At 38.0% G+C, this 23,924-nt stretch overlaps 1 protein-coding gene across 15 annotated transcripts; it reads right to left on the bottom strand.

Moving 5' to 3' along the window:
• Positions 1–8,807: 8,807 nt before the first annotated feature.
• Positions 8,808–23,643, bottom strand: LOC112280240 (uncharacterized). 15 transcript variants are annotated; one of them, XM_090248911.1, is made up of 29 exons: positions 22,733–23,641; positions 22,455–22,594; positions 21,677–22,135; positions 20,549–20,717; positions 20,203–20,363; positions 19,681–19,837; positions 19,378–19,487; positions 19,107–19,179; positions 18,700–18,746; positions 18,422–18,557; positions 18,156–18,280; positions 17,447–17,552; positions 17,204–17,275; positions 16,692–17,057; positions 16,409–16,597; positions 16,005–16,298; positions 15,636–15,722; positions 15,387–15,497; positions 14,384–14,548; positions 13,836–14,051; positions 13,312–13,485; positions 12,615–12,896; positions 12,195–12,419; positions 11,835–12,040; positions 11,413–11,625; positions 10,910–10,999; positions 10,225–10,372; positions 9,884–10,000; positions 8,808–9,371 (listed from the first exon to the last, which is right to left on the bottom strand). In XM_090248911.1, exons 3-29 carry the CDS (start codon positions 21,946–21,948, stop codon positions 9,219–9,221), a joined length of 4,464 nt encoding a protein of 1,487 aa, XP_090105037.1. In that variant the 5' UTR covers positions 21,949–22,135; positions 22,455–22,594; positions 22,733–23,641; the 3' UTR covers positions 8,808–9,218. The 15 variants fall into 15 exon arrangements, 14 of the variants coding, with proteins under 14 accessions (XP_090105037.1, XP_090105038.1, XP_090105039.1 ...); XM_090248912.1 differs by having other exon boundaries at positions 22,477–22,594; XM_090248913.1 differs by having other exon boundaries at positions 22,969–23,641.
• Between the last annotated feature and the right edge of the window lie 281 nt (positions 23,644–23,924).

Below are 23,924 nucleotides of genomic sequence, written 5' to 3'. Positions count from 1 at the left end.
GGTCTCAATCCCGATCCGTCGAACCAGGCTCAAGAAGATTCGGATCCAGCATGTTCGATGCTGGTTTCGACAAGATCCCAGATAGAGTTCTATGGCCACTGACCACCGATTGACTGATCCACCGCACTGTTCATCTCTAGGTTCATGCATCTAGGTCCACGTCGATCAGTCTGCAGTGAAGACTGACCTCAGCTAGTCTTCGTTTGCCCTAGGTTGATTGGCCCTATTCGTGAATGCTGCGATTGCAGTGCATTATCACGTCGAACCTGCTGATTGCAGTTCAGGCTTGGGGAGGAAACTGGATTCAACCGCATCGACGCAGTTTTCTCGGTGTTGAGCAGATTCTGCGTGGGCAGTAGACTCAGTTGATGGGTCTGTGACCTCCGCTGAGACGCAAACGGCTGACTTGCGAGTTACATCTTCTCTGGACCTCTGTGGTTGGAATGTCTGCATTTTGTTGGTTGATACGAATCAGGATGTCGCCTCGGCCGGTTCCATGTCAATCTATCCGGGTCACCTAGACAAGTCTGAGCTTTCCACGTGTTTACTACGATAAGTGGATGCATGCCAGGTGATACTTGCATCTTCGGTTTATCCTGAAAGTACCATTCGTGAGCTTCGATGCAATTTATGTTGAAAGCTATCCGAGTACTGTAAACTAGTCAAGAGTATGGTCATTTCTTAGAGTTCAGCGATCGGTGGTCAAAAAACTCGTTGCGTAAGTCATTGGTATCCACCTTTTCTCTTCGGGCTTTTTCTTTCTTGTGTCGTTCAACTTCAAGATTTTTGCGGTTCATTGGTGTTCTGGACCGTGGCTGGCCGATCTCTGGACTTGGTGTTTTGAAATTGGCTGTCCATGAATTGTAGCCACATCGTATAGACTGGAAAAGCATGAATTTGTTCTTGAGTTGTTCAATTGCTGATGCCAATTTTGAAATGTCGAATAGAATAATTTTAAAGTGCCAGTTTCAGATACTGATTTGTAAATTAATAAATTGAGAGCCAGTCACCAAACTATCAAAGACGTTCGCAAAACCCTAGGACTGATTCTTATTAAAGTATGAAGGACACTGGCCCAATTTGACTGAATGGAGTGGGTTCACCCCTTTGCGTGACAAGGCCTGATCAGACTCTCAAGATCGCCACAATGTGAAAGCTTGACTGCACTGTCCCAGTGCAAATCAGATCAACCCTTACATTTTTTTCATATGCTCACACAAGTCTTTTAAGATTATACGTTTAAAAATGTGAAAGATATTATTTAAAAATATCTTTGTGGGTTACCCATGTTAAACTTTCCCAACTTTCAGCATCGGACTTAAGGACGCAAAGGGGTTCAGCTGACCCGGCTTGTGCCGATCCAAGCCGTAATGGTTCTTGTCACGTCTTGAATTCATTCCCTTCCTGAACAATTATTCAAGTAACAACCTTCGAATTCTCAAGCCGAATGCACCATAGTATCACATATCGTTGAGAACCGCGACCGTAGACCTCTCATTTCCATCTACACATGCGGATGTACTTGGCTTATGGTTGAAAGAGCACGTGGAAGTGCCTACGTGCTTGAGTTTACATCGTTTCATGAAGACTCAAAAAATTGGGGTCAAGATTCTCTTAATCGAGTAAGAGTTAGTCACTCTCTTCTGCTTATTAGAGTTGGACTGATGCTATACACGTAAATGTGACGTGTGGGGTTATGACGTGGAGAATGCATGAATCATGTAGCTCAGCAGACCGTCTAATGCGGTAGAAATTTGCTCAGTGCAGATCAGGAGGAATAGGGCGTGGTGGTCATACAGTTGTGTCCTAGTTAATTACAAAATTTACCTACTGTATGCAAAGCGTTCTTTGAGAATATCACAGCAAAATCTAAAAGGTTTTTTTTGAAGGAAATAAAGAGATCCAATTCTTCTACTGTAAAAAATTTAGATCATATTCAAGCTATGCTCACTACATGAAATTGACTATGGATAGCAAGAATCATAATATTTAGAGAATGCAGGGTAATTAGAAGGTAACTTAGAATCTTTTCCAATAGTCTTATTCTACAGTAATCAAATGATGCATAATAAAATAGATACTAATATTTTGAGTTGTTACCTCTAAGTTTACCTATCAAAAGTATTAGAGCTTACATTGATGTATCATCTAGTCATTTAAAAAAATTTAAGCAACAAATGAATCTTGTACATGTAAAAAAAAAAGAAACAATGGTAACCTTTTATCCTGAAAAAGTACATTTTACATTTTATCTCAACTGTAGAAGTTTTAGAAGTTGTTCTATCTGTTTACTTTAGTGGTTGTAAGCTTGACTGCTTAATTTGACTTTGATATTTTAACTTTGGAAGAGAACGTATTTATTTATTTATCTATTTTTTTTTTGACACAAATGAATGTACTCTCTTTTACATATTCTATACAATCAACTCATTTATTTAAGCGCTAAATTTCTTTTGTCAAACGTAATAAAAACAATATGCTTCTTTATGTGTACAACTAATTTTATTCAATGCAACTAAATGACCTTTCCTTTAAAATAATTCTCTTTCAAAATTTATGTCTCAATTTAAAACAGATTAATGGGTTAGTTTTGGTCTCTTGCCGATTATATGTATAGGGTAATCCATGCAGAAGAATATGGATGTTTACATGGATTGTGAGAACGTAAATGTCCAACCAGAGCTGGAAAACCTTATTTCTTTGCATAGGCATGACCCACGAGCAAACGATATAAGAAACCAGATCATTATGAATCTCTTATTCAATATTAAATAGTTGCCTTCATATAATAGCACGGGATCCAACTGTACATTCAATGCAAGGTCAACTGCCGGGTACATTACATTTCTTAGAATTCATTGCTAGCTATTGCAATTATTTGCAACTTCCCTGTAGTGCAGAATCGTCCGTGCAAGTAATTTCCATACGTTGTCAACCTTTGAAGACCTAGGACACTCCAGGAGCCGAATTCCAGCACTAGCTACTAATTGCGAAAGTAAGCATCTGCCGTTATTCTTACTCGGGACGGAGTTTAGCAATCGGGCGTTCGAATTTGATTCGATGGATGTGACTTATCAGCTCGGCGGATTTTACACAAACAGCCAGTTATCCCTCGTTTCTTGATAGACAGGAATCACGCACTGACTTCACTCACAGTATCCAGAAACCCCACTTCTCGAAACCATCTTTCAACACCACAAAACGTATTATCAACAAGCTATATTAATGACTAGTTCTTTACATGCAAAAAAAATATTGTTTGCTTACCAGATCGAGAATCTGAACCATGCTAGTGGAGAAAAATCTCATGCGCTGGTGAGATCTCGTAGCTAGTGACCGCTGTCGACGATGCGTTCACGGAAGGACGCGTTGATCGTTGAAAGGCGGTCCCCATAATATCCTCTAGCCAACATACATGTGGGCAAGCGATGTACTTCTCGAAATCTTAGAGTGGATACAATCGATGTATCCGACGTTGACAATAGAATATTGCCATCTTTGCAGCCACTCATGTGATCATTATATAAGCGAACGATTGTCCAAAAGTTCGCCGAAACTGAATTTCTGGTGTAGTTTACATCCTGCCGCTCTTCCACAACCTACCCAATTCAATGGCGTGATGCATTGATGATATACTGTTTTGAACTCTTCGGCTTCTCTTGAGCATTTCTTGCCTCGAACTCGAGTACAGCGAGTGCACGTCACAAAACCATGGGATAAAACCTTCCTATTTGACCCGGACACTTTGCTGGTTATGACGATTCTATAGAACGCGTGGTTGCTACGAGTGACGAACTTGTACATCTGACGACTCTTTTCATTTTTAATACTTTCGCACGTCTAAAGAGATTTTAATGACAACCAGATTTCATTTGTGTGAGGAGAATTACACACCAGTTCCATTGTTTCTTGTACACGCAAGCGCAAATGAATCCGTGATAGAAGACCCGTCAATGGACCCCAACGTCCATTTGTATATCATTTTGTCTTCGGTGCCGAGGACGTTACTCATATTTCTATTGTCACAGAACCAGGAGTGGCACTCCTGTGATGCCAGGCTGAATTTTATACTCAAGGTTGAAACAAACGACAACGTTTTCTTTTATTTTTTATCCCTTTTGTTTTGGTCGAGTAAATAATTTAAACAAAAAATCATTAATTTATATTTGGAATCACGTCCAATGCTGAAAGTAAATATAAATATAAATATATATATATACACATATATATTGAGTCATAAGAAGGTATGTATATCCTTTTGCTTTTTAGTTTTACTTTATGTATTTATTCATTTGTCTTTTAGTGTTTCCATTGATTGTGGAACTTGTTTCTTAAGTCTCCAAGTTACAATATGAGTTTTTGAATTTTAGGAGGGTTGTAGTTCCATTAGGTAGTTGATTTTGCTAATTTAGGTGTTCAACTATAGGATTAATCATTTAATACCTATATGTCATATAATGTATCTTTGTAGGTATTAAATGATTAATCCTATAGTAGTAAGCTAATATATTTTAATATATCAGATAATTTTTAAATTTAATTTTTTATTTAAATATATATTAATATATATCTATATTTTTTTATCTAAATATTATATTTTTCTAAAGCTTCAAAATTATCTATATGTTTGTTCTAACATTTGTTAGTCAAATGATTTTTAGATATGAGTTATTATATGAATTTACTAAAAGAAACTTTATTCAACACCTCAACTTTAGTCACAACACTTTAAAATGATATTTTAAATTTAGATAGTCATTTTTTTTTTTTTTTTTTTTTTTTTAATTATATTTCTATCCATTGTAATAGTCAAATATTTCTAAAACCTATAAAACATAGTTTTTTATGCTTATGTAATGCTCAATTTAAGAGAATAAAATATAAAAATATTGACTTTATATATATATATATATATATATATATATATTCTAATTTTGATTATTTAATAGAATAAAAATTTATATCTATATTTCTATATAAATAAGATATCTTTAGGATACAAAATCAATTAGTATTTTGTCAAAGAATAATACATGTGATTAAGTTTTATAAAATATACATGCTCAAAGAAATTAAGTAGTGATACTCTAATTCTTTGTAGGCATGCGTATCTCATTATAGACTCTATAAAAATCTATTTTGGTATAGATTTTAGCTTGATCCAATTGATTAAGAAGCTTAGATATAAATGGTAAAGAATAAAACTTTTTTATTGTTACTTTGTTGAAATTGCAGTAGTTAATAGACATCCGTAAAGTTCCATCTTTTTTCTTTACAAAGAATATAGGTGCATCAATAAGAAATTTAGAATGTTGAAGAAAGTTATTTACAAAAAATTCATTAATATAATCCTTCAATATTGTAAGCTTGTTTTATAACAAGTTATAAATTGGACCAAAATACCATTGTGTACTATTTTAAAGATGAATATTACAATCATATGGATAATATTTTGTTAAAGTATATGTGTTTATTTTTTCAAACACATCTTAAAATTCTCTATATTCTTTTATAAGGTTTTTAAGGATATTTGCTTCTATAGATGTTAGAGTTGCATAAATAATAAAAGTGTTCATTTTTTGGTTACTTTCTTAAGAGCTTTATTTCCAATAAAATGAGACCTTATGATTTTAGATCTATAAGATATATAGAATTCACTATTACATTTAGTAATAATAAGTTGTAATTTTTTAGAGAATATTATTTTACATAATATCTAATCTATATAAAGATTTTATTTTTTCATATCTTATATTTTCAAATTTTTATTAGAATTAGAAGATGTGAAAGATAACAAATAAAGTTGTAGCACAAATAATAGACTTTTATCTTGTCGGCATTGAAAAAGTCAATTATAGCACTTCACAACTTGACTAATGGTATTATTAAATGATTGAGAATCAAAAATAGACATTTATAGGTCCTTTATACTTTCTTATAATCCCTACTAACATTGGCTTATTAATGTCTTCTCTATCTAATTTATATCACACATTAATTGTTAAAAATTTAAAGAATAAACCAATGCAAAACATGTTTCTTATTGAAGGCTTTAAATCTTTATTGTTGCAAAACAAATTTTGTCATATTTTCCAAATACTTTCTCAAATGCCACCTAAAATGTTTCAAAGTTATGAATTATGGAAGAATTATTTTCAACTAATAAAAGCAAGCCAAGACAAAGCTTGATATGAAAGCAATGTTTTAACTAAACCAATATAAGATACTTTTATAGAATATTGTTAATGGTAAAACATAGTAATAAGTTGTATTTGATTTATAAAGCCACAAAAATTTTAATAAGTTTAATCCAATTTTTTTAGAAGGAAAATTTTTATATTTTTATTATTGACATTTAATTGCTATCTCACATACATATATTGTTAAGTGAAATAGACCTTGATGATATAATTCTTAATATAACTTTGTAGTAGTAGCTAAAGCGGTTCTATTTTTGACCATTATATATAGCCATATAAAGTTCTTGATTTTGCTTAGATAAGAACTTTGTCTTGATACTTAATGCTATAAGAATATTTATAATTGAATCTAATTTGGTTTCTTAAGAATTTTTTATATTAAACTAGTCTTTTCTTGGAATAAAAATAAAAAAAGAAAAATAATAGAAGAAATCAAGAATAATAATGTGTAGAAGAAAATAATCCACAACCTCTTGAGGTCGACAATTTTTTTAAGAAAAGGAATAATCCACATTTTATTAAAAAATATCAACTTCTAATATTGTATTATATTGGATAATACATCACTTAGATATGAGAAGACTTCAAGGACTCAAAGAAATGAGATAGAAGAAATTTTCTTATTTCATAACCAAAGAACTATAATAAGGGACAAGAACTACATCAAAAGTCTTAAGTTAAGCTACAAAAATTGCATTTTGAAACTTAGAATCCCTATAACTTTGACTACTATATATATCAAATACAAAGAAGTTCTTTAAAAAATCTTTTTGATGCTTGGAGGTAAAATAAGCCTCTAGGAACCTTTCACTATCATTTAAGATCCCTTAAAATCTTCTAGGAACTTTTAGAAACTTGGAATCTTTTGGAACCTATTAAGAAGTTCTCAAACTCATCAAGAACTTTCTAAAACCTTCCAAAGTCTAATAGAACCTTTTTCTATTGTATGATTGTGACAATACCTCTTACAACTACTACATATAATACCATCTTGTTATGTGATCTAAATTTATGCATAACACTCTCTAGATGCAAGTCTTCTACAACATCTCCAATCAGTTTTGTTCAACTTTGTTCTAAAATACATCTATTACTTAACTTGGTTGCCCTAACTAATCCATAATTTAATTCACAATCTCAAGCATTATACTGATAATTACTAAATACCAACAAGACTGGATGCAAGTAATTGATTGATGATAAATAAAACATAAAGTGAAGAAGAAATAGAAACCCCACTTAAAGCAAAGCTGTGGGTGCAAGAGTACCATCGCCCTCCTTTGAGCCCCGAAGGGGCGATGTTTTTCACAAGGTCTATATGCTTAGCAGCAGCTCGGAACCCAATGGCCGAGTCCCCACAAAGCCCTTGTTTTGACCCCCTCAACGACTTCACGACACAGTAATCTTCTTGCAGGGTTCCAGGTAGGAACACCAAAATTCGGCATTCAAGGGACTGGCTTGGAAATCCAAGCATACTTTATCTGGCTGAGTTGTGGTGTTTGATCCCTCTGCGCAAATCATGCCAAGCTCTGTTTGTGTTGTCGGAATGGAAACATTATACAGACATTAAAAAAAAAAAATAAAGAACAGAACCGACCTCGACGCCCACTGGAGACTTCGATCCAGAGTAGAATATGTTCAGTCATGACATGTTCATTCACGACTTTTGGGAGTATATATCAATCAAACCTGTTGCCAGATTCATTGGCTATGGTGGGGGCGACTTCTGCAATTCAACTTTACTGCTCATGTGTAAAGCGCACCAAAATATCGTGCTGATGACATATTTGACAACAGTTGTGCTAGGAGAAGAGTAAGAGTAATGACTTTGGGGACACGACCGGTTTGTATGTACATTTGACTTTTGTTGTGTGTTGGTGTTTTTTATTTTTTTTCCAGTCCTTTTCTTTGTATCATTACCAAGGCTATCTACATCTTGTCAAAAACGGTGTTCGATGTTGGACCTGTCTGCACATGGTGGATGAAAAGGCTACATATTCTTGGATTTCATGGGAACTCTCACACTCAACATGTGATGTAGACCTTCGAGTGCTTGGAAGTACAGTTCCAGTGTAAAAATGTTTGTGTCCGGTAGAACTTGCAAGTTGTATCCATTATAATCCTGCATAGTTTACACTAACCCATACTTTCAGGGCGCGCAATTTGGTCCGTCTCAAGCTCAGTTCTGTTTCTGTTAATTAGTATGGCTGTTATGTACTGAATAGTGAATTGAGAAGGTCGATTAGATAACCAAAAAATAGTTAATTTAATTTGTTATTAGAAAAGAGTTTGTGCTGATTCAGATTCTAAATCTGGTTATCTACTAGCTTGTGTGAAGAAATTATTTATTATGGTTAGACTTCAGGAAATAGCTGGTTTGAGTCTTCCAGCACTTTTAAGGGTTAAAAATGTACTCAGAAGAGAAGCTTGTCGAGGCAGTGCTTTTATGCTGCCATTGAACATAAGTACGATGATGGTCCCTCATAACGAACATGATAACATACTCTACCAAACGCAGAGACTATAGAAACTTGTAAGTAATTGGATCAATAAGCCAAGTATAATACTATACGGAATCTGTGACAAAAGGGTCTACTTCTTCACCTATTTAGAATGAGCCTGCAAGAAACTTTATATATTTACCTCTGTGCATTCTCATGATCCTAACATGTGGAACGGAGTTAATGCTGTCACCTATAATAAAAGTTCAGATAGAATTAAGGCAGCGAAAGAATACCCGCACTGGGACCTAGCGCACTCGTGGGAGCTTCAGAAAAAATATGAGAGGGAGAAGTATCAATGAAGAATTTAAGTAATAATGAAGAATCCAAAGTTGCTTATAAAGGAGGCAAAAGCTAAGGTATGGTCGAGAAGGCCTGTTGACTATCCTCTTAAACACAACCAAAACATGTCGGATATTCACTAAGCATCTGCTCGCCAGCACCAAGACTCGTTGCACATAATTCCTGTGGTGGCAGGAAAACGTGGACGAGGCATCAGAGATGTAGACAGATTAAGTCATGGTTCCCTGCGTGATGGAAGCTGGAGTTGCGAGCACCGGTGGTCAACATCAATCTCCATTAGCTCTCTCACGTTGCTGACAGGTAACCGTATGCCCAATCCAGCCTTGTGCATTAACGATTTTGTATTCTCTAGTTCCTCTTTAAGTGCCTGCGAAGAACAACAAAAGCGTGCACGTTTCTGGCAAACAATGAATATCCAATGACTACAAAGTCAATATCACCATGTATACGAATGAGGTCATTTAACGTGAACCAGACGCTGATACTTCTATGGGCATGGCACAACATATACTAGAATTACTCAGGCCTTGAACTACGTGGTCCAGAAAAAGATGCTGGTGTACCATGGTCTTAGACACTAATCCTTCCTGCTGATGTATTGTTCATAAATGAGGTGATGCAAATGAATGATGCTGGAGTTACTGACAGATCCTAAAATCATCTGGTAGCAAGTTTTGTTGCCAAGTACAACAGTTGCCATACAATCTACGAACAATGCTGCATTCATTCTGTTCACTCATGAGAGACAACTTTTCCAATTCATGTGCAGGAAAACAAAATTTTGCATACTCCGGAGAAATTTCCCACAATTTGCCAACCAGGATGATAATAGCAAGATTAAGTCAGGAACTAAAATGACCTCAAGTAAGCGAAGAGCACCTGATGGTCTCTCTCGAGTTGTTCGTGCTTGGACAAGAATGAATGTTCACGAGCTTCCCAGGATGCACGCTCAGATTCCCAGATCTGACGCTCTGCTTGCAACTTGCTCTTTATGGACTGTAGCAGCCAACAAACATTCTCACTATTTTAACGATTGTTCAATTCACAAACGAAATGTCATTACTCATCCCTCAAGATACTTCGCCCAGTGTCGCATTATTACTTCCCCAATAAGAATAGAAGCTGGATGCACTACATAAGCATAAGCAGTTGATCAAGCCGTGTTTCTTGCTTAGTTGATCAATGAAAAAAGTTTCCAGAGTCACAAGCTCTTCACAAACCTTATCATGAACGTTGACCTTGCCTAATTCCACAACGTTTTGTGCTACACCAGGCACCACCTTATCAGTTGACTCATCTTTATCATCTGCAAATTCAGAATCTTGCAAGTGGATGTCCGCAAGGGTAGTTGTAATCAAATTAACTGGCCTGCATGAACAACACAAATCACAAGCTCTTCTTTTGCAAGGCCTGCTATAGACAGCTATTATTAATGAGCAACACATTATTTCCCAATTTTCAAGAGCACTTATTCTGTCATTTCACCAAGTATGCATGATCGAAGATAAACCAGAATTTTCATTCAGTAACCCAGAATATGTAGGCCCTTAAAAATCTTGATGAACTTTGTTTCAATCAAATATTTCTGTACTCATGTGCATAACAGTAAGCAAATTAAACACATTTATTTGAAAAAAATCCCCCGATATGTGTCAAAGTTGAATGATCGCCCAAACTCTGCACCGAAAATGCTGAAGCTTATTAACTATTTCTTACACCCTCAAACGAGCAGGGGAATTTAATCAGGTGAATAACAGAGGATACTCCTGAAAACTAAATAACACTGTGGCAACTCTCAATGTTCAAGAATGCCATCAACTGGAAACAAGAAAACTTAGGGCTATATTTGATGACCCAACACCTTCCAAATTAACATACCTTGTAATCAAACAGGGTAGAACACACCTTTTGAGTAAAGGATCGGACGACACAGTTTCAACCTGTTTCAACAAGTATTGCACGTTCCTAGCGTGGTGTGTTTGCAACTCCGTCAATCTGCGAAGGTTGAAGTTGTAATCATCATTAGAATACCACAACCTCCCGTGATGTGGGGAGCACAAACTACGTATGCTTCTACCAGTGTGGTGCCAGAATTTACTGTTTCAGAATTCATGTCCAAAAAATCATAATCCTCAAAGCATCTACTCAAGATAGGGCATGATAGCATGTCCACCATTAGGACTTCGAAGTAGCTCAGCTTTGCTTCACAGCGGAGCAGACAAAATTAAAAATATGTCAGAATGGACATGTTATACAATCACTGAACACCCAAGGGTCAAACTGGAAGATTCATTAAAAATGATGTGTTTTTTTGAGCATGTGTAAGCTTGCAGTTTATAAGATCTTGCAAAGAATGCACAATCGAGCCCTACTGAGACCACAAACCACCTCGCTCGCAATATGGGTACCTGCGGTCAAATTCAAGCTGTTTCAGCCTAGAGTTTCGCTCGATTTCGTTGAGTGCTTGTTTCTTCTCCTTCAGCTGAACCTCAAGATTGGCCATGTCTTTAGCTTCCTGCCGTTGCTTCTCTATTGCTCCAACAAATTTTTCCAAGTATTTTCCCAGCATGACCTTGGCATCATGCGGTGATATTGTATCAAGCTGGGCAGTCATTTCCTCCCTGCATTAGTTTTAATCGTTTTTGTCATCTCAATACAAAAGACAAGCAACAAGCGGAAGAACCTATGGAGTGGGGAGGTGATTTTTTAAATTAATAAAAACTGATCATTCAAGGAATGTGCAATATTGCACTCTTTAGGAATGTCTTGCTATCAGAGGACTTAAATATGAGAACGTGATTAAAGTAGCTCCACAGGATAAAAGTTTTACTTGGTGATATTTCCCTCCAAGATATCACGCTCGTGCTCAGCAATGGATGAGGTCACATACTCCGCTTGAGCATCCAGACCCTCAATCCGCTCATCCAGGTCCCTAAGCTCTTCCGCCTCTTTCAATAGTTTCTGAGAACTCTGAAAATCCTCCAATTTTATACATGTTTCCTTTTCACGAGCACAGTCCTCATGCAGCAAAGTAACCTGATCCCAATTTTCATCAGGCACAAAGAAACTTGCCAAAACCATAATCTTCATACATTGGAACACTGATTCATTCACCTCTACCATCAATGGGAAGTAGTCATAAAACCGGGTCAGATGACGTGCTCTATGATGTTTGTGGGAAAAAAAGTACCTCCTCAGTAAGTTCATTTGCGAGAGCAAGCTTCCCTGCAGACTTCGCTTCCTCCGCTTTGCCCAGCTTTTCTTGGGCATTTTTCTCAAGCATCTCAATGCGAACTCTTTTTTGCTCTAATTTTTTGGTTATGTCATGCACAGCACGCGCGTGCTTTAACTCCAGCTTTGATCTTTCATTCACACAATCATCCTTCTCTGACAGTATCTCTTCCTTCTTTGCCTCCTGCTCTAATCTTGCACATCAGAGTGGCACTTCGAACCCCAAAAAATTGCTGAGGAATAGCCGAAAGATGCTGTTCTTAAACAAAGAGTTGACGATGAAACTTATAACTTCGATAAATATCCATATGACCGCCATGTAGACGTTAATGTACCTCGAAAAAAAAAAAAAAAAAAAAAAAAAAAAAAAAACTCTCACCAATTTGTTTGTGGAGTTTTTCGCTTCCTTCATCTTCAAAAGCTTGTCGATCTCTTGGTCTAGAAGAGATTCCATGCGGTCTACATTTATCACATGAGGTGACTCAGCAAGACCAGGAAGAGCAGTTCTTCCCCTCTTGGAATTACTTTTCTGATCAGTACGCTCTTGACTCCCAACTATTGGTGAATCCATTACTAAAATTTCTAACTCCAGTTTCTTGTTGGCTGCAGACCTTTCCTCATTCTTTGTGCTGGTAACCTGACTTTGTCGCTGGTTTTCAATCTGTCAACCTCACATCCAATGTCAGATTCAAGCTCCTATCAGTTCACTGAGCACAGTAAGCATGTCCAGTTCCACGTTGACCATATCATTCCCATGTACACTGAAGATATATTGTCCAATAACATTCAATCTTCAACCCTATAAGAGGTTCGACTGCGGGATCCTTCAAAGCCATCCAACCTCAGCATGCAAGGATTTTTTCTATTCAAGTTCTTCGACTGACGCTAACCAAATCTTCACCAATTTACTCTCTAGTAAAGCAAATTTCAAGAACAAGATATACCAATTTATTTGAAATTTAGTACACATCACAACAGAAAAAGAAAGCCATAATAAAGAAGTACTAATCCCAAATATACCCTTTCTATCTGCAATCTCTGGAGGTAATTAATGAAGAGGCGTTTAGGCTAGATACCTCCAATTCACGAGCACGTTTAACTTGATTTTCTGATTCTCGCTTCAAAATAACCATGTTTTTCTGGTGCATCTCATGGCCATCCTCATACTTCTCAGTTGTTTCCTTTATCTTCTCCTTCAAGAAATCTTGCTGGACCCGCATACGAGTAATCTCGTGTTGCAATTGCTGCACCTATTATTACACAAACATTGCCGCAGTTCGAGTGAATTCTTTCCATGCTGAGCTCTAGGACAAGGTGAAGCTGAAATTCTCGTAGTACAATAGACCAACAAGGTGCAGATATAAATTCGGCAAACTTAGCAATTCCCCAGGTTTGAATAGTTTCATGAAATCCTGTGCTCATGTTGGGGTATCTCAACAAGTTGCCAGATATTGTATATAAATGACTTGATCTGAATCTTGACAAGAGGGACGTGTCCAAGTACTCGAAAGGAGCGGCTAATCGATGTGGAGTTCGCGTTGTGATTACCATGTCCATACTTACTGGCTATTCAGTGAAATCAGGACAAAATCATAAATACCTTTACATCAGATTTTGCCTTTTGCCGCTCAAGGCGTTGTGACTCTTGCTCCCAACGTTGTTTTTTAAGAGATACCAGTTGAGCGGTGATTTTCTTCACCTTCTCCTCATACTGTTCTCGCAGTTTCTTCTTCTCCTCTATCCCACGAACAACATTTTTATCTATGGCCTCCAATTCCTTCTTCAAGGAATCCACCTCTTCCTCTTTTCTTTTCATCTGAAGATAACCGACAGAAAAGATTGTTGATAGCAAAGAGGTACCTCTTAAAATGCCTTAAGAAATGCTAAAAATATCTGCAATTGGAACATGGCACTAATCATCTCACGGCAAGGTTCTGTGCTAGTTGCTACCTGACCTTAGAAGTCTGCAAGCAGTTCATTAGATTTCTTTGTTTGAAAATAGGAAAAAAAAATTAAATTAAATTAAATTAAAATTCAAAGAATTATGGTTCATTTTCAGGTCAGCCTTACACAATTTTTTCACTTATACAGCATTTCTGAAGATAAATTGATGAGGGTGATTTGTTTCAATATGGAAACCAAACACACCAGGAGAAGGTGATGACGGTGAACCTCGGCTTCAAGTTCAAGCATGCGGCTCTCATATTGCACTGTCAAGTGCTTTGTTTCAGATTCATTTTTAGCCAATTCTTCAATAAGCTCCTCCTTCTGCTGAATGCTGAAGGCTAACTCATGCAGCTGCTTGTCCATTACCTGCAAGGGCCACCTTTGTCTAATCAAAACTTGAAGTCACATTTTATTCTCTGGCAAAGGAAGAGTGATTTTATGCCCGCTGAGTGTATAAAAACTTGAAACTCGTACATCCAATTACTAACTTCATAAAGTTTGTAGGAGCTCACCTGAAAGAAGACATTAATACCAAAAAAGAAAAGTAAGAACAAAAAGAACTGTAGAATTTAGAAGAGACAACACCTATAAAAATGAAGTCACATGCAGAGAAGAAATTTATAATCCATGTGCATAAAACACGAGTACATTTGAAGCAATCGTGCAAAAAAATACGCATCACACGAGTATCGACATCATAATACGGACAAGCTAACCAATGTCAGCAATTTTGTTTACATCCATATAACCCAAAGGTTATGAAACAGATAAAAAGGCGACTGTTTATTCTAAGCTCAGCAGGACTTTCGTACGTGATGCTAAATAAAGTTTCTTTATTCTGTTATACAAAACATATCGTTTCTACATATTCGATGAAAGATCCTGTTGAAACCCTATGATTTGCTACAAGGTCGCCTCTTTAATGTGGGAAGGAAGCTGGCAATAAACTTGGCAGTCGAAGTAGTTGAATATCAATATATGCTTCCTAGTTCAATTAGTTGTCATGCCGTCCTAATTATCACGTGTCTCACATGGTTTTGGCCATAGACAGTTCGAAAGGAGGTTGAACCTCTGTAAACAAACAATTCTGTGAGATGATTGCAAGTGAAGGAGAGATTAACTTGATACCAATAGTCTTGCAGGTCATCAGAAGTCAAACCTACAACTCAGTGGACACTCAATCTCTTGTTCAGGAAAACTACACCTGTTTGTTACGCTTAAATTCTCGAGTTTGAACACGCTCATCCTCTTCAAGATGTTTCTGCTCTTCAAAAGCTATTTTTTCAGAGAGAAACCCTTCTTTCGTATCTCCAACCTTAACCAAAGATATCCCACATGCACGGGCCACAAAAGTTACATGGATCTAGACAAGCAGACAGAAAACAATACAATGATTTTCACGTGTTTCTCAAAATTTGGGTATTCTGGATAAACGAGGAATTAAAAGACCAACCTTCAGTTTTTCACTTAAATCGCTGAGACAAGCTTGATCAAAAGTATCGCCCATATCAATAGAACCATCTAATACGTCGCCCTTAGCCTGAAGCGTAATATTACATCATGTTTGAGAAGGTTGCAATCACAAACTCTGCTTCTACTTATATTTTGTCATGTGCAATGCAGACTTTGACAAAACGTTTGATGATGGAACTCAGATCAAAGTCCTCAAAAAAAATGCATTTTAAAACTCTAATACCACAAGCAGTTGGAAAGATGAGACGAATAAGGACAATATCAAAAACAAAGACAATAACTTAATTGATAAAACAACATCAACTTCAAGTAACAACATACAGATACTGGCAAAGATTGTGATTGCAACCTCATCAGAGTTCTCCATGTTGTCACTATAACAATCATCATTTTTTCCTTTTGGGTTCATAACGGCAACTGGAAGTCCAGGAACACCAGCACCATTCATGACGAAAGCGTCTGGCCGCCCAGTCTGCAAAGTTTCAATCGATGTTCGAAGACGACCCAATTCATCCTCCTTCGCCATGGCCTCCTCGGACAAGCGCGAGATGATAGAAGCATCCTTTTCTGTCTTTTGCATCAAAGTCTTCTTCTCATTTGACAGATCTTGGGCAAGCTTTTTCAGTATCTTTATCTCCTTCATCTGTAAATTTGTATGTAAAAGGAAATAATATTTACATTAGAACGTGGTCACACAATAGCATATGACTCTCTGCTATGTAAATATACACAATGTAGGACATTTGAGGCTACCTTCTCAGCAAAGATCCGTTCATCTCTTGCGAGATCTTCAGTGGCTTCCTTCAATGCTTCGTCTTTAGATTTCACATCACTTTCTTTGACTGCTAGTCGCTCTTCCAGGACCCGAATCGTTCGCAAATGCTGGTTGATGATGTTGCGAGTACCTCTATTAGCTTGATTCGGAGAGTTACAATTCACACGCTGCATTAAAAGTAAATCACAAACAGTTTATGTTGTAGACGACATGAACTATCTTCTTCAAACTTCAAAATGAACTTCCAAGTGGAGTGCTTACCTTTACATCTGCTTTGGAAGGGGAAAATAAATTCCGCATGGAACCAACAGCTTGACTATCTTCTGGTTGTGTCTTGGGTCGGTCAATCAATCCACTGTCTCGAGGGGTTACCCAGTCAGTCATAGGGTTGAGATCCTTCTCAAATTTTCTCATTGCCGTATCAGCACTAGCTGGCCTGTCTAGGCTAGAGAATGAACTTTCACTCGATGCCAAACCTGAACCTTCATCATCAATCCCTCCAACAACTCTCTTCATCATTTCTGAAAGGTGACTTTTGACCGCAAAACCGATGTCATTGCAACTTTCCCAACGTGGTACCACTTGTTTTAATGCCATCATTTCAGAATTGACCTCATCCAATTTTAACTGCAAAATCAAAAGTTAAGTCGGTGCAATGAATGAAACCTTAACTGTGCAGGAACACAGAGAATCCAGCCACATAATGATAAAATTGCAAGTTTGAAGATAGTATGTACTACAAGCTACTCATATATGGATCATTTAAGTCTAACCTGGCAATGATCGCGTTCAATACGCATTTCCAACATCTCCTCCTGTAGTTTATTCACTAGCAACTCTAATGCCTGCCGTTATAATGTCACAGGGAAAACCTTAGGTTCAACCCCCACAACATAACTTGGGGATATAACTGGAAAGATCTTTCCTTGCACTCCACAAATACTTCAGAAAGCTTGCATATAGTTAAATGATTTTGACATTTATAATTACATCTAACGTCGTCAGAAAGCAGTTACCTGTATCTCATCCTTCAATTTAAGACACTCTTGCTCGCTTTCTCTACTCTTTCTACGCACAGCATTGAGCTCTGCAGTCATACCCACAGATATATCTGCCCGTGCTCTTCATGATCACAACATAATTACACTCAATTAGTGCATTCTCCAGACCTTAAATAACTTTACAGAGATCAATCTACTACGAAGTCTATCAAAATTTACCAGGATCGTTTGCATGAAAGTGTTGATGACGACTTCATCACTTCAAAATCACATATTCAGATGCAAAAATAGACAATGCAAAAGTTCGACATGTAGAAAAATATTGTCTTCTACCCTACAACGCACAGACCCTTGGAACTTCAGAGCAATTGGTGACCAATTCCTGTGCTGAATTCCTCCCACGCTTTTTAATGCTCAAATTATAATCCTCAAGTTACAAAATTCAATGAATCATCATCTGTGACATAGTTCGATGCCTCATGGATCCCGACGCCCACAAAAGACAAACTACATATGATATTAAAAAAGAATAAAAAAATAAGTATAATGATAAACATAACTATAACAATGAATGAAGGCAATACAAACTCAATGTTCACATAACGTTGACCATTATTTTAATAATGCAGATTAGTTCAACGGTCGTCAGCTAGTTTATGCTTGTAGAACGAATGCACGCTACTTGAAAACAACTCGTGTGTTGGTAGTTGTAAATAAAACAAACCGGATATCAGCTAGAAACTCTCGATGTGATTCATCTTCAAGAAGAATCTCCAAGCTTTGTGGACCACTGACAGTTTCAAGCCCCATGTTATGCATTCGCAAATTCAACAACTCCACTTGTAAAGCCTGTTCATGAAGAAACATTCTCATCAAATTGGATATTCAGAGTTTGAAAGACTCAAGCACAAATTACCATCACAACATCTCAGGCACTCTGGCACAGCTAATTTACTACATAACTTCACAGGAAGTCAATAATATTCTCACTCGGATTTCTTGCCGCAATTGATTTAGCATGACAGACTGCGGATCGCGGTTAATAACAGGGTTGTTGCGGATATTGCGAGCCCGGTTAGCGTACTTCAATGTATTCAGTGTCTCCTCAAAGTTCGTGTCTGCCGTACTATTAAAGAATATTGTGTAACCACCAAAATTAATGTGAGAATTTTATTAGATTTTTTGAAATATAAGCACAATACAAGCAAACGATTGAAGAACCCAACTAATCATCAACATATATATACATTCTACTCCACAAGAAGCACCTGATACATGCAATCATACATGTGCGGCTGTTTCCGCCCAGGGAATCCTGCAGGGTCACAAAAGCACACGCAAATATTGAAAGTAGTCAATTGAGAACACTCTTTACATAAGAAGGAATCAGATCACAGTTTAATCAATTTGAGGTTCAAAATAACTGCATATTCAACTAGCTGGATGGCAAGATGTTTCCTAGAACTTGGACAATCGAATTAGGAGTTTCTGCACATTGTCAAGTCAAAAAGAAAGGGGCATCTATTTCGACTTTTACATATGCATGTAATCCTTGCAGAGAAACCATCCTCAATTTCAATACCAATGAGGACATTCAAAGAAGACGCACTACATGAAACTACATCAAATGAACGTGTACACAAAACATGGCTAGAAGAAGGGAATGTAACCGAACCTGTAGCATTCGTGTAAGTTTCGATTCCCTGTATGGTACATGTTGACACCTTTTTCGCTCATCCCCCAATGCACTACACATGTTACAGTAAGCCAATATCAAACTTCCTAGAAATAAGTAAATTGGTTTGCTGATACAAAAATAATTTATGAACACAAGATTTGCAGAGGATCCATCACATACTGATACAAGCCATCGGTGCCAAATGAAGTGAAAGAATTGCAACACTGGTAAGGACATCAATGAAATAATGACAGCTTACAAATATTACCTTATGACATTGCCTAAAGCAAGCAGACCACAGTTGATAGTAACAGACTCTTTGAAACGCATGCCAACGGCACCCGTACGCTTCGCCCTTTCTGAGCCTGCCAAGTCAACCTGCAACACCTCAATGCTTAGGGGGTTAGACTCACCGATAACCCTGGCATTAAACAGACTACATCCCTGGTTTGTGCACTCAAGCCCATCCCAAAATTGGCTATCTAAGACTGTTTAGCCTACATCAGTTTCGTTTTGCGAAGGTCGTGAGATTGCGACCGGGTTCAGAGAAAGCGGCAATTGCATGACTCACCAAGTGAAACTTGGCGGTGATGACATCATTGGTATTAGTACATTCTACAATGCTCCGCTGCTCGACAATAATGGTGAAAATAGCATGTGATCGGCTCGAATGCTGGTTCATCAACGTACTTCCTGTTGTACGAAAAACCGACCCATGTTCAAGAAACCTGTAGAAGTAGACAGAGCAACCACACAATAGGTCTTAGCCTTTGATGCAAGATTTGATGTAATCAATGAGTAGATCATACCAATTACAACAAAGTGACGACCAAGGGAAAAAAATCACAGGGTGAGGAGGTAGTCAATCTCGAAGGATTGTACTAGTATTTCCAAGTATTTTCACACTCCTGAAAAACCCGAACGTGCAACAAGCGAAAAATAAAAAAAATTCTTCGTGCATCATTCTATAATTTACTTCCACAACAGACATGGCTGCTTAGTGACTTCATAAGAAATTCTGAAAAAGTACTACGCACTGAAAGCTACATACAACGTCGATCAACGCCAACTTAAAATAAATTGGTGTGCATACCTGATCATACTTTCAAAGCTGGTGACAACTTCTTCTTTAACACCTGCAAGTACTATATCGCCATTCGCATCTTCGCGAATAGAAATAGATCTAGAGGGCGTGTCTGGGTGCAGCAAGTCCTTAATCTCCTCATTGTAAATCTCAACAAACGCACACTTGATCTGTAAAAGCACGCATGATTCATCTCAAGCTCAGCACTCCATTGCAAACAGGCTTGATAAAATACAACCTTAGATGTCATAACACAAACAACATCTCGTTTCCAAGAATTCATCTGGCACTACAATCTTACACAGGAGAGGAAAGCAGATTTTCTAAGGAAATGTGGAATAGGTAAAGGAAATACAAGGAACTCAGCCTGATTACTGCGCTCCTCAACACATTCGAAGAGCTGGCGAATGGCTCGAGGTAAAATCCCGAGCTCCTCCTCCAACAACGATGCATTATTGCCACAACCCATGGTGAAAGTTTTCCCAGACCCTGTCTGTCCATATGCCAAAACCGTTGCATTGTACCTGTGTCAGTAGAAACTTCCACATCAAATTTCCTCACAAGTCTACACCAATGACACACATTGAACGCGAGGGGGTCCTGACTTTGAAATTTGTCATAATTCCACATATATTCAGCTCATTACTGAAAATAAAAACCCTTGAGCTGGGTATTGTCAACTAGATTTATTAATTGAATAGGTAATTATAGGAGAAAGTTACGTCACCAAGCATATTATACACAATCCATCGATGAACCCTTCTAATCTAATATCTTCTGAGTTCATCCCTGCGAAGTCCTGAGCAAAGTAGGCGAGGGCACGACCCGAGATTTCAGAAACCTACAGAAAAGAACTTTCGCTTCAGCGAGCTACAAACGGATGAGTTGAAATCTCAGTAAAACTCATCCCCAATAAAATCCCGAATATGCTTGAGTCGAAAAGTCGACCAACAAGCCTGTTTGGTTTCCCACCGGCCTTGGCTTCCGAGACAATTCTGCTCTATCCACAGTACTCCAAGACTACAATGAAACGAAATCCCATACTGTTCTTCCTTGTTTCTTCTCCACAATCGACCAGCCTTGCAAGGTGAATCAATTACTTTCCACCACTGATTTCCTTTGCAATTCCCAACGTAAAAAGTATGGAATTACCAAAACTATCGCAAAATGCCCCCACCATTGCTCTTTCCGCAGACTGCATCCACTCGCATTCGATTCTATCTGGAGGTGTGTCCAAAACAAGTCTAATCCACCAACTTGCCGAAAATTTTGAGAATTTTATCATGAATGCACAACGACCACAGAAAAAATCCTTCGATAGGTGCAATTACTATGGAGCTCAGCAACTCCATACAAGCGAATGCTTTAGGGCATAATCTCTACTCCTTTCAAACTTATAAGTTTACTGAGCGGCACAAGAGAAATAAGATCAGGATACTGTAGTTAAGCATCCAGGCAAATGTGTGGCCGTGTGTTTGCGTACCCAGCGCAGCAACTTTCAACAAGGGGCTTGACGCAGTCGATGTAGACATCTTCCTGACTTACAATAGGGCCGAAGACATGATCGAAAGTGAACCGACGATCTTTTCCCAAGACTACTTGTTTACCATCTTGTGAATAGGAAACACATTCCTTGCACTTCTCCACGATCTCCTTCTCGATCAAAGGGCGCGCGCGTACTGCGACTCGCACTGACGAACAGCCATCATCGAGGGCCGGGGAATCATACTGCGAGGGCGACAGTGGCACCGTCATGATTGTCGCACAAATGGTGCAGCAGCAGTCGTAAACACTCTTCCAATTTTCCGAGCCCGCGTCATTCCTCAAGGCATTTTATATCCATCGCCCGTGACGCCCCCGCACAAAGAACGGCTCAAGATGCAAGGGACAATGATAATGTCGGCATCTGTTGCCACTCCACCAATCTCCGACTTGCCACATTCTGCAACATAACGTGCGCCGTGTGAAATCACAACTCACAGGAGACACTCACGACTGAAAACCAGAAGGAAATGGAATAACGACACCTCAGTAGACTCCTCGGCACCTCCAGGAAAGTTGCTAAAATTGCCTCTGCTTACAAAATTGCTAAAAGATACGCACTGGAGCAACTACGACAGGCGGCGAGGACTATCAATTTATCAAGGAGTTCAATGACGGGAAATGCCTCGTAGTGAGAGCAAATTGTAGGTATTTATATTTATTTATATTTAAATGAACATATATGTATATATATAGAGAGAGAAACAAAGTATGATAACCGTCAAAGCAACAATCCGCTACCGATATCGAAGGGACAGACGTGATCAATCGACAGAAACTTGGGTCTTGCACTTCCTCAATGCAACCTTGAACCGATCAAGCCAAACTCGCAATCCCGCAATTCACGCTCTAAAATATCCTAAAGCACACAGGTTCTTTAAATCATTAGTCACTTACCAGACTTTACGAGTCGGGAATTCTCCTCTCCATGATTGATCAACCAAACCCCTTCCAATCACACATTCCAACTACAACGACAAAAACCTCCTCCAAATACCTTCATGATGACCGGAGATTATTGTGGTGTGCTGAGCTATGATCTCGAACGACTAATCGCTCAGAAATGACTGAAAAGAAGCGCAGCATCAAATGTAGGTAGAAGCTTGTAGCGTCTATGTTGTCTACGAGTGTAAAGAGACACGGCTCCTCTCGCTCTCTCGCTCTCTCTCTCTCTCTCTCTCTCTCTCTCAAAAAAACAAAACAGATCAACAGAAGATTTTATTCCTCCACTACCGCCTCGATAAATACTTGATTTCGGGGAAGGCAGTTCTTCCCCTAACTCCACCATCTCCCTGCTTTACATCAGCAATTCTTCTCTGCTCCACTGGTTTTTCTTGGCTGCGCCATAGTGACCATATCGCTTCATTTCCCCTTCCACGCCTACAGGCTCTGGTTCTCCAAGTCTCCAGATCGCGACATTATCGTCATACTCCATGGCGACTCTTTTCTTGAAGAATACACGAAAGCCATTTAATCATCTCCCGTCACGGCAGCACCGATGACTTCATTGCGACGTGATCAGTTCGTGCATTCAATCAATGTGTGCGTGGAATACCAGCAGGGCTCCCATATCGCGTCAAACGGGGACCAATCCCCCTCCCCCTCCCCCCTCCTGCAGCAAGTCGAAAGTATGCGATAACCATGTCCGAAAGAAGCAGGTTACTAGGGAGTAATGTCATGCAGCACAGTCCTGTCTCCGTCAAACCAGAAGTAAATGAGTAGAGTCGGGGCTAGATCTAAGTGGCGCAAGAGTACATACGGAGGACATACTCCCTATACTACGTTACTTATACCACTTTGGCTGAATTCATCTCATGATTTAGATGTAATATTAGCCTTGTAGCATATATGTGTTGATGTAATTTTTATTGAGTTTATTGTGGCATGGATGCATTTTTGAAGTGTATGATTTTAGGGTCTGTACTTCTTGTCTCAAGATTGGTCAGAAGATAAGGTAATTTGTGTTGTCTTCCCCCAGATGTAAAAAGTGTGTGGTACATAATAGCTTATTTGTTTTATCATAAGTAAAGGAAGATCGGATTTTGTTATGTAGATTTTGGTATGTAGATTTTTTATTAAACTTATGATTTAATCTATCGTTCAATTTATTCTTCTTATTACTGTCACTACTACTATTTTTATTTCTTTCAATTTTCAAATACATGCATATTTATTAATGTAATAAGTAA

The sequence above is a fragment of the Physcomitrium patens genome, chromosome 3 (genome assembly GCF_059467195.1).
Source record: "Physcomitrium patens ecotype Gransden chromosome 3, ASM5946719v1, whole genome shotgun sequence".
NCBI classification, from domain to species: domain Eukaryota; kingdom Viridiplantae; phylum Streptophyta; class Bryopsida; order Funariales; family Funariaceae; genus Physcomitrium; species Physcomitrium patens.
Note: the sequence above shows the minus strand (reverse complement) of the source record. Positions and strands in the feature narration are given on the sequence as shown.

Coding starts and splice junctions, on each gene's coding strand:
- LOC112280240 (XM_024515493.3), bottom strand. CDS start 21,948: ATGACGGTGCCACTGTCGCCCTCGCAGTATGATTCCCCGGCCCTCGAT. Junction 12,420..12,614: donor AAAACTCCACAAACAAATTG/GTGAGAGTTTTT, acceptor AGATTAGAGCAG/GAGGCAAAGAAGGAAGAGAT. Junction 10,001..10,224: donor AGGTCAACGTTCATGATAAG/GTTTGTGAAGAG, acceptor TGGCTGCTACAG/TCCATAAAGAGCAAGTTGCA.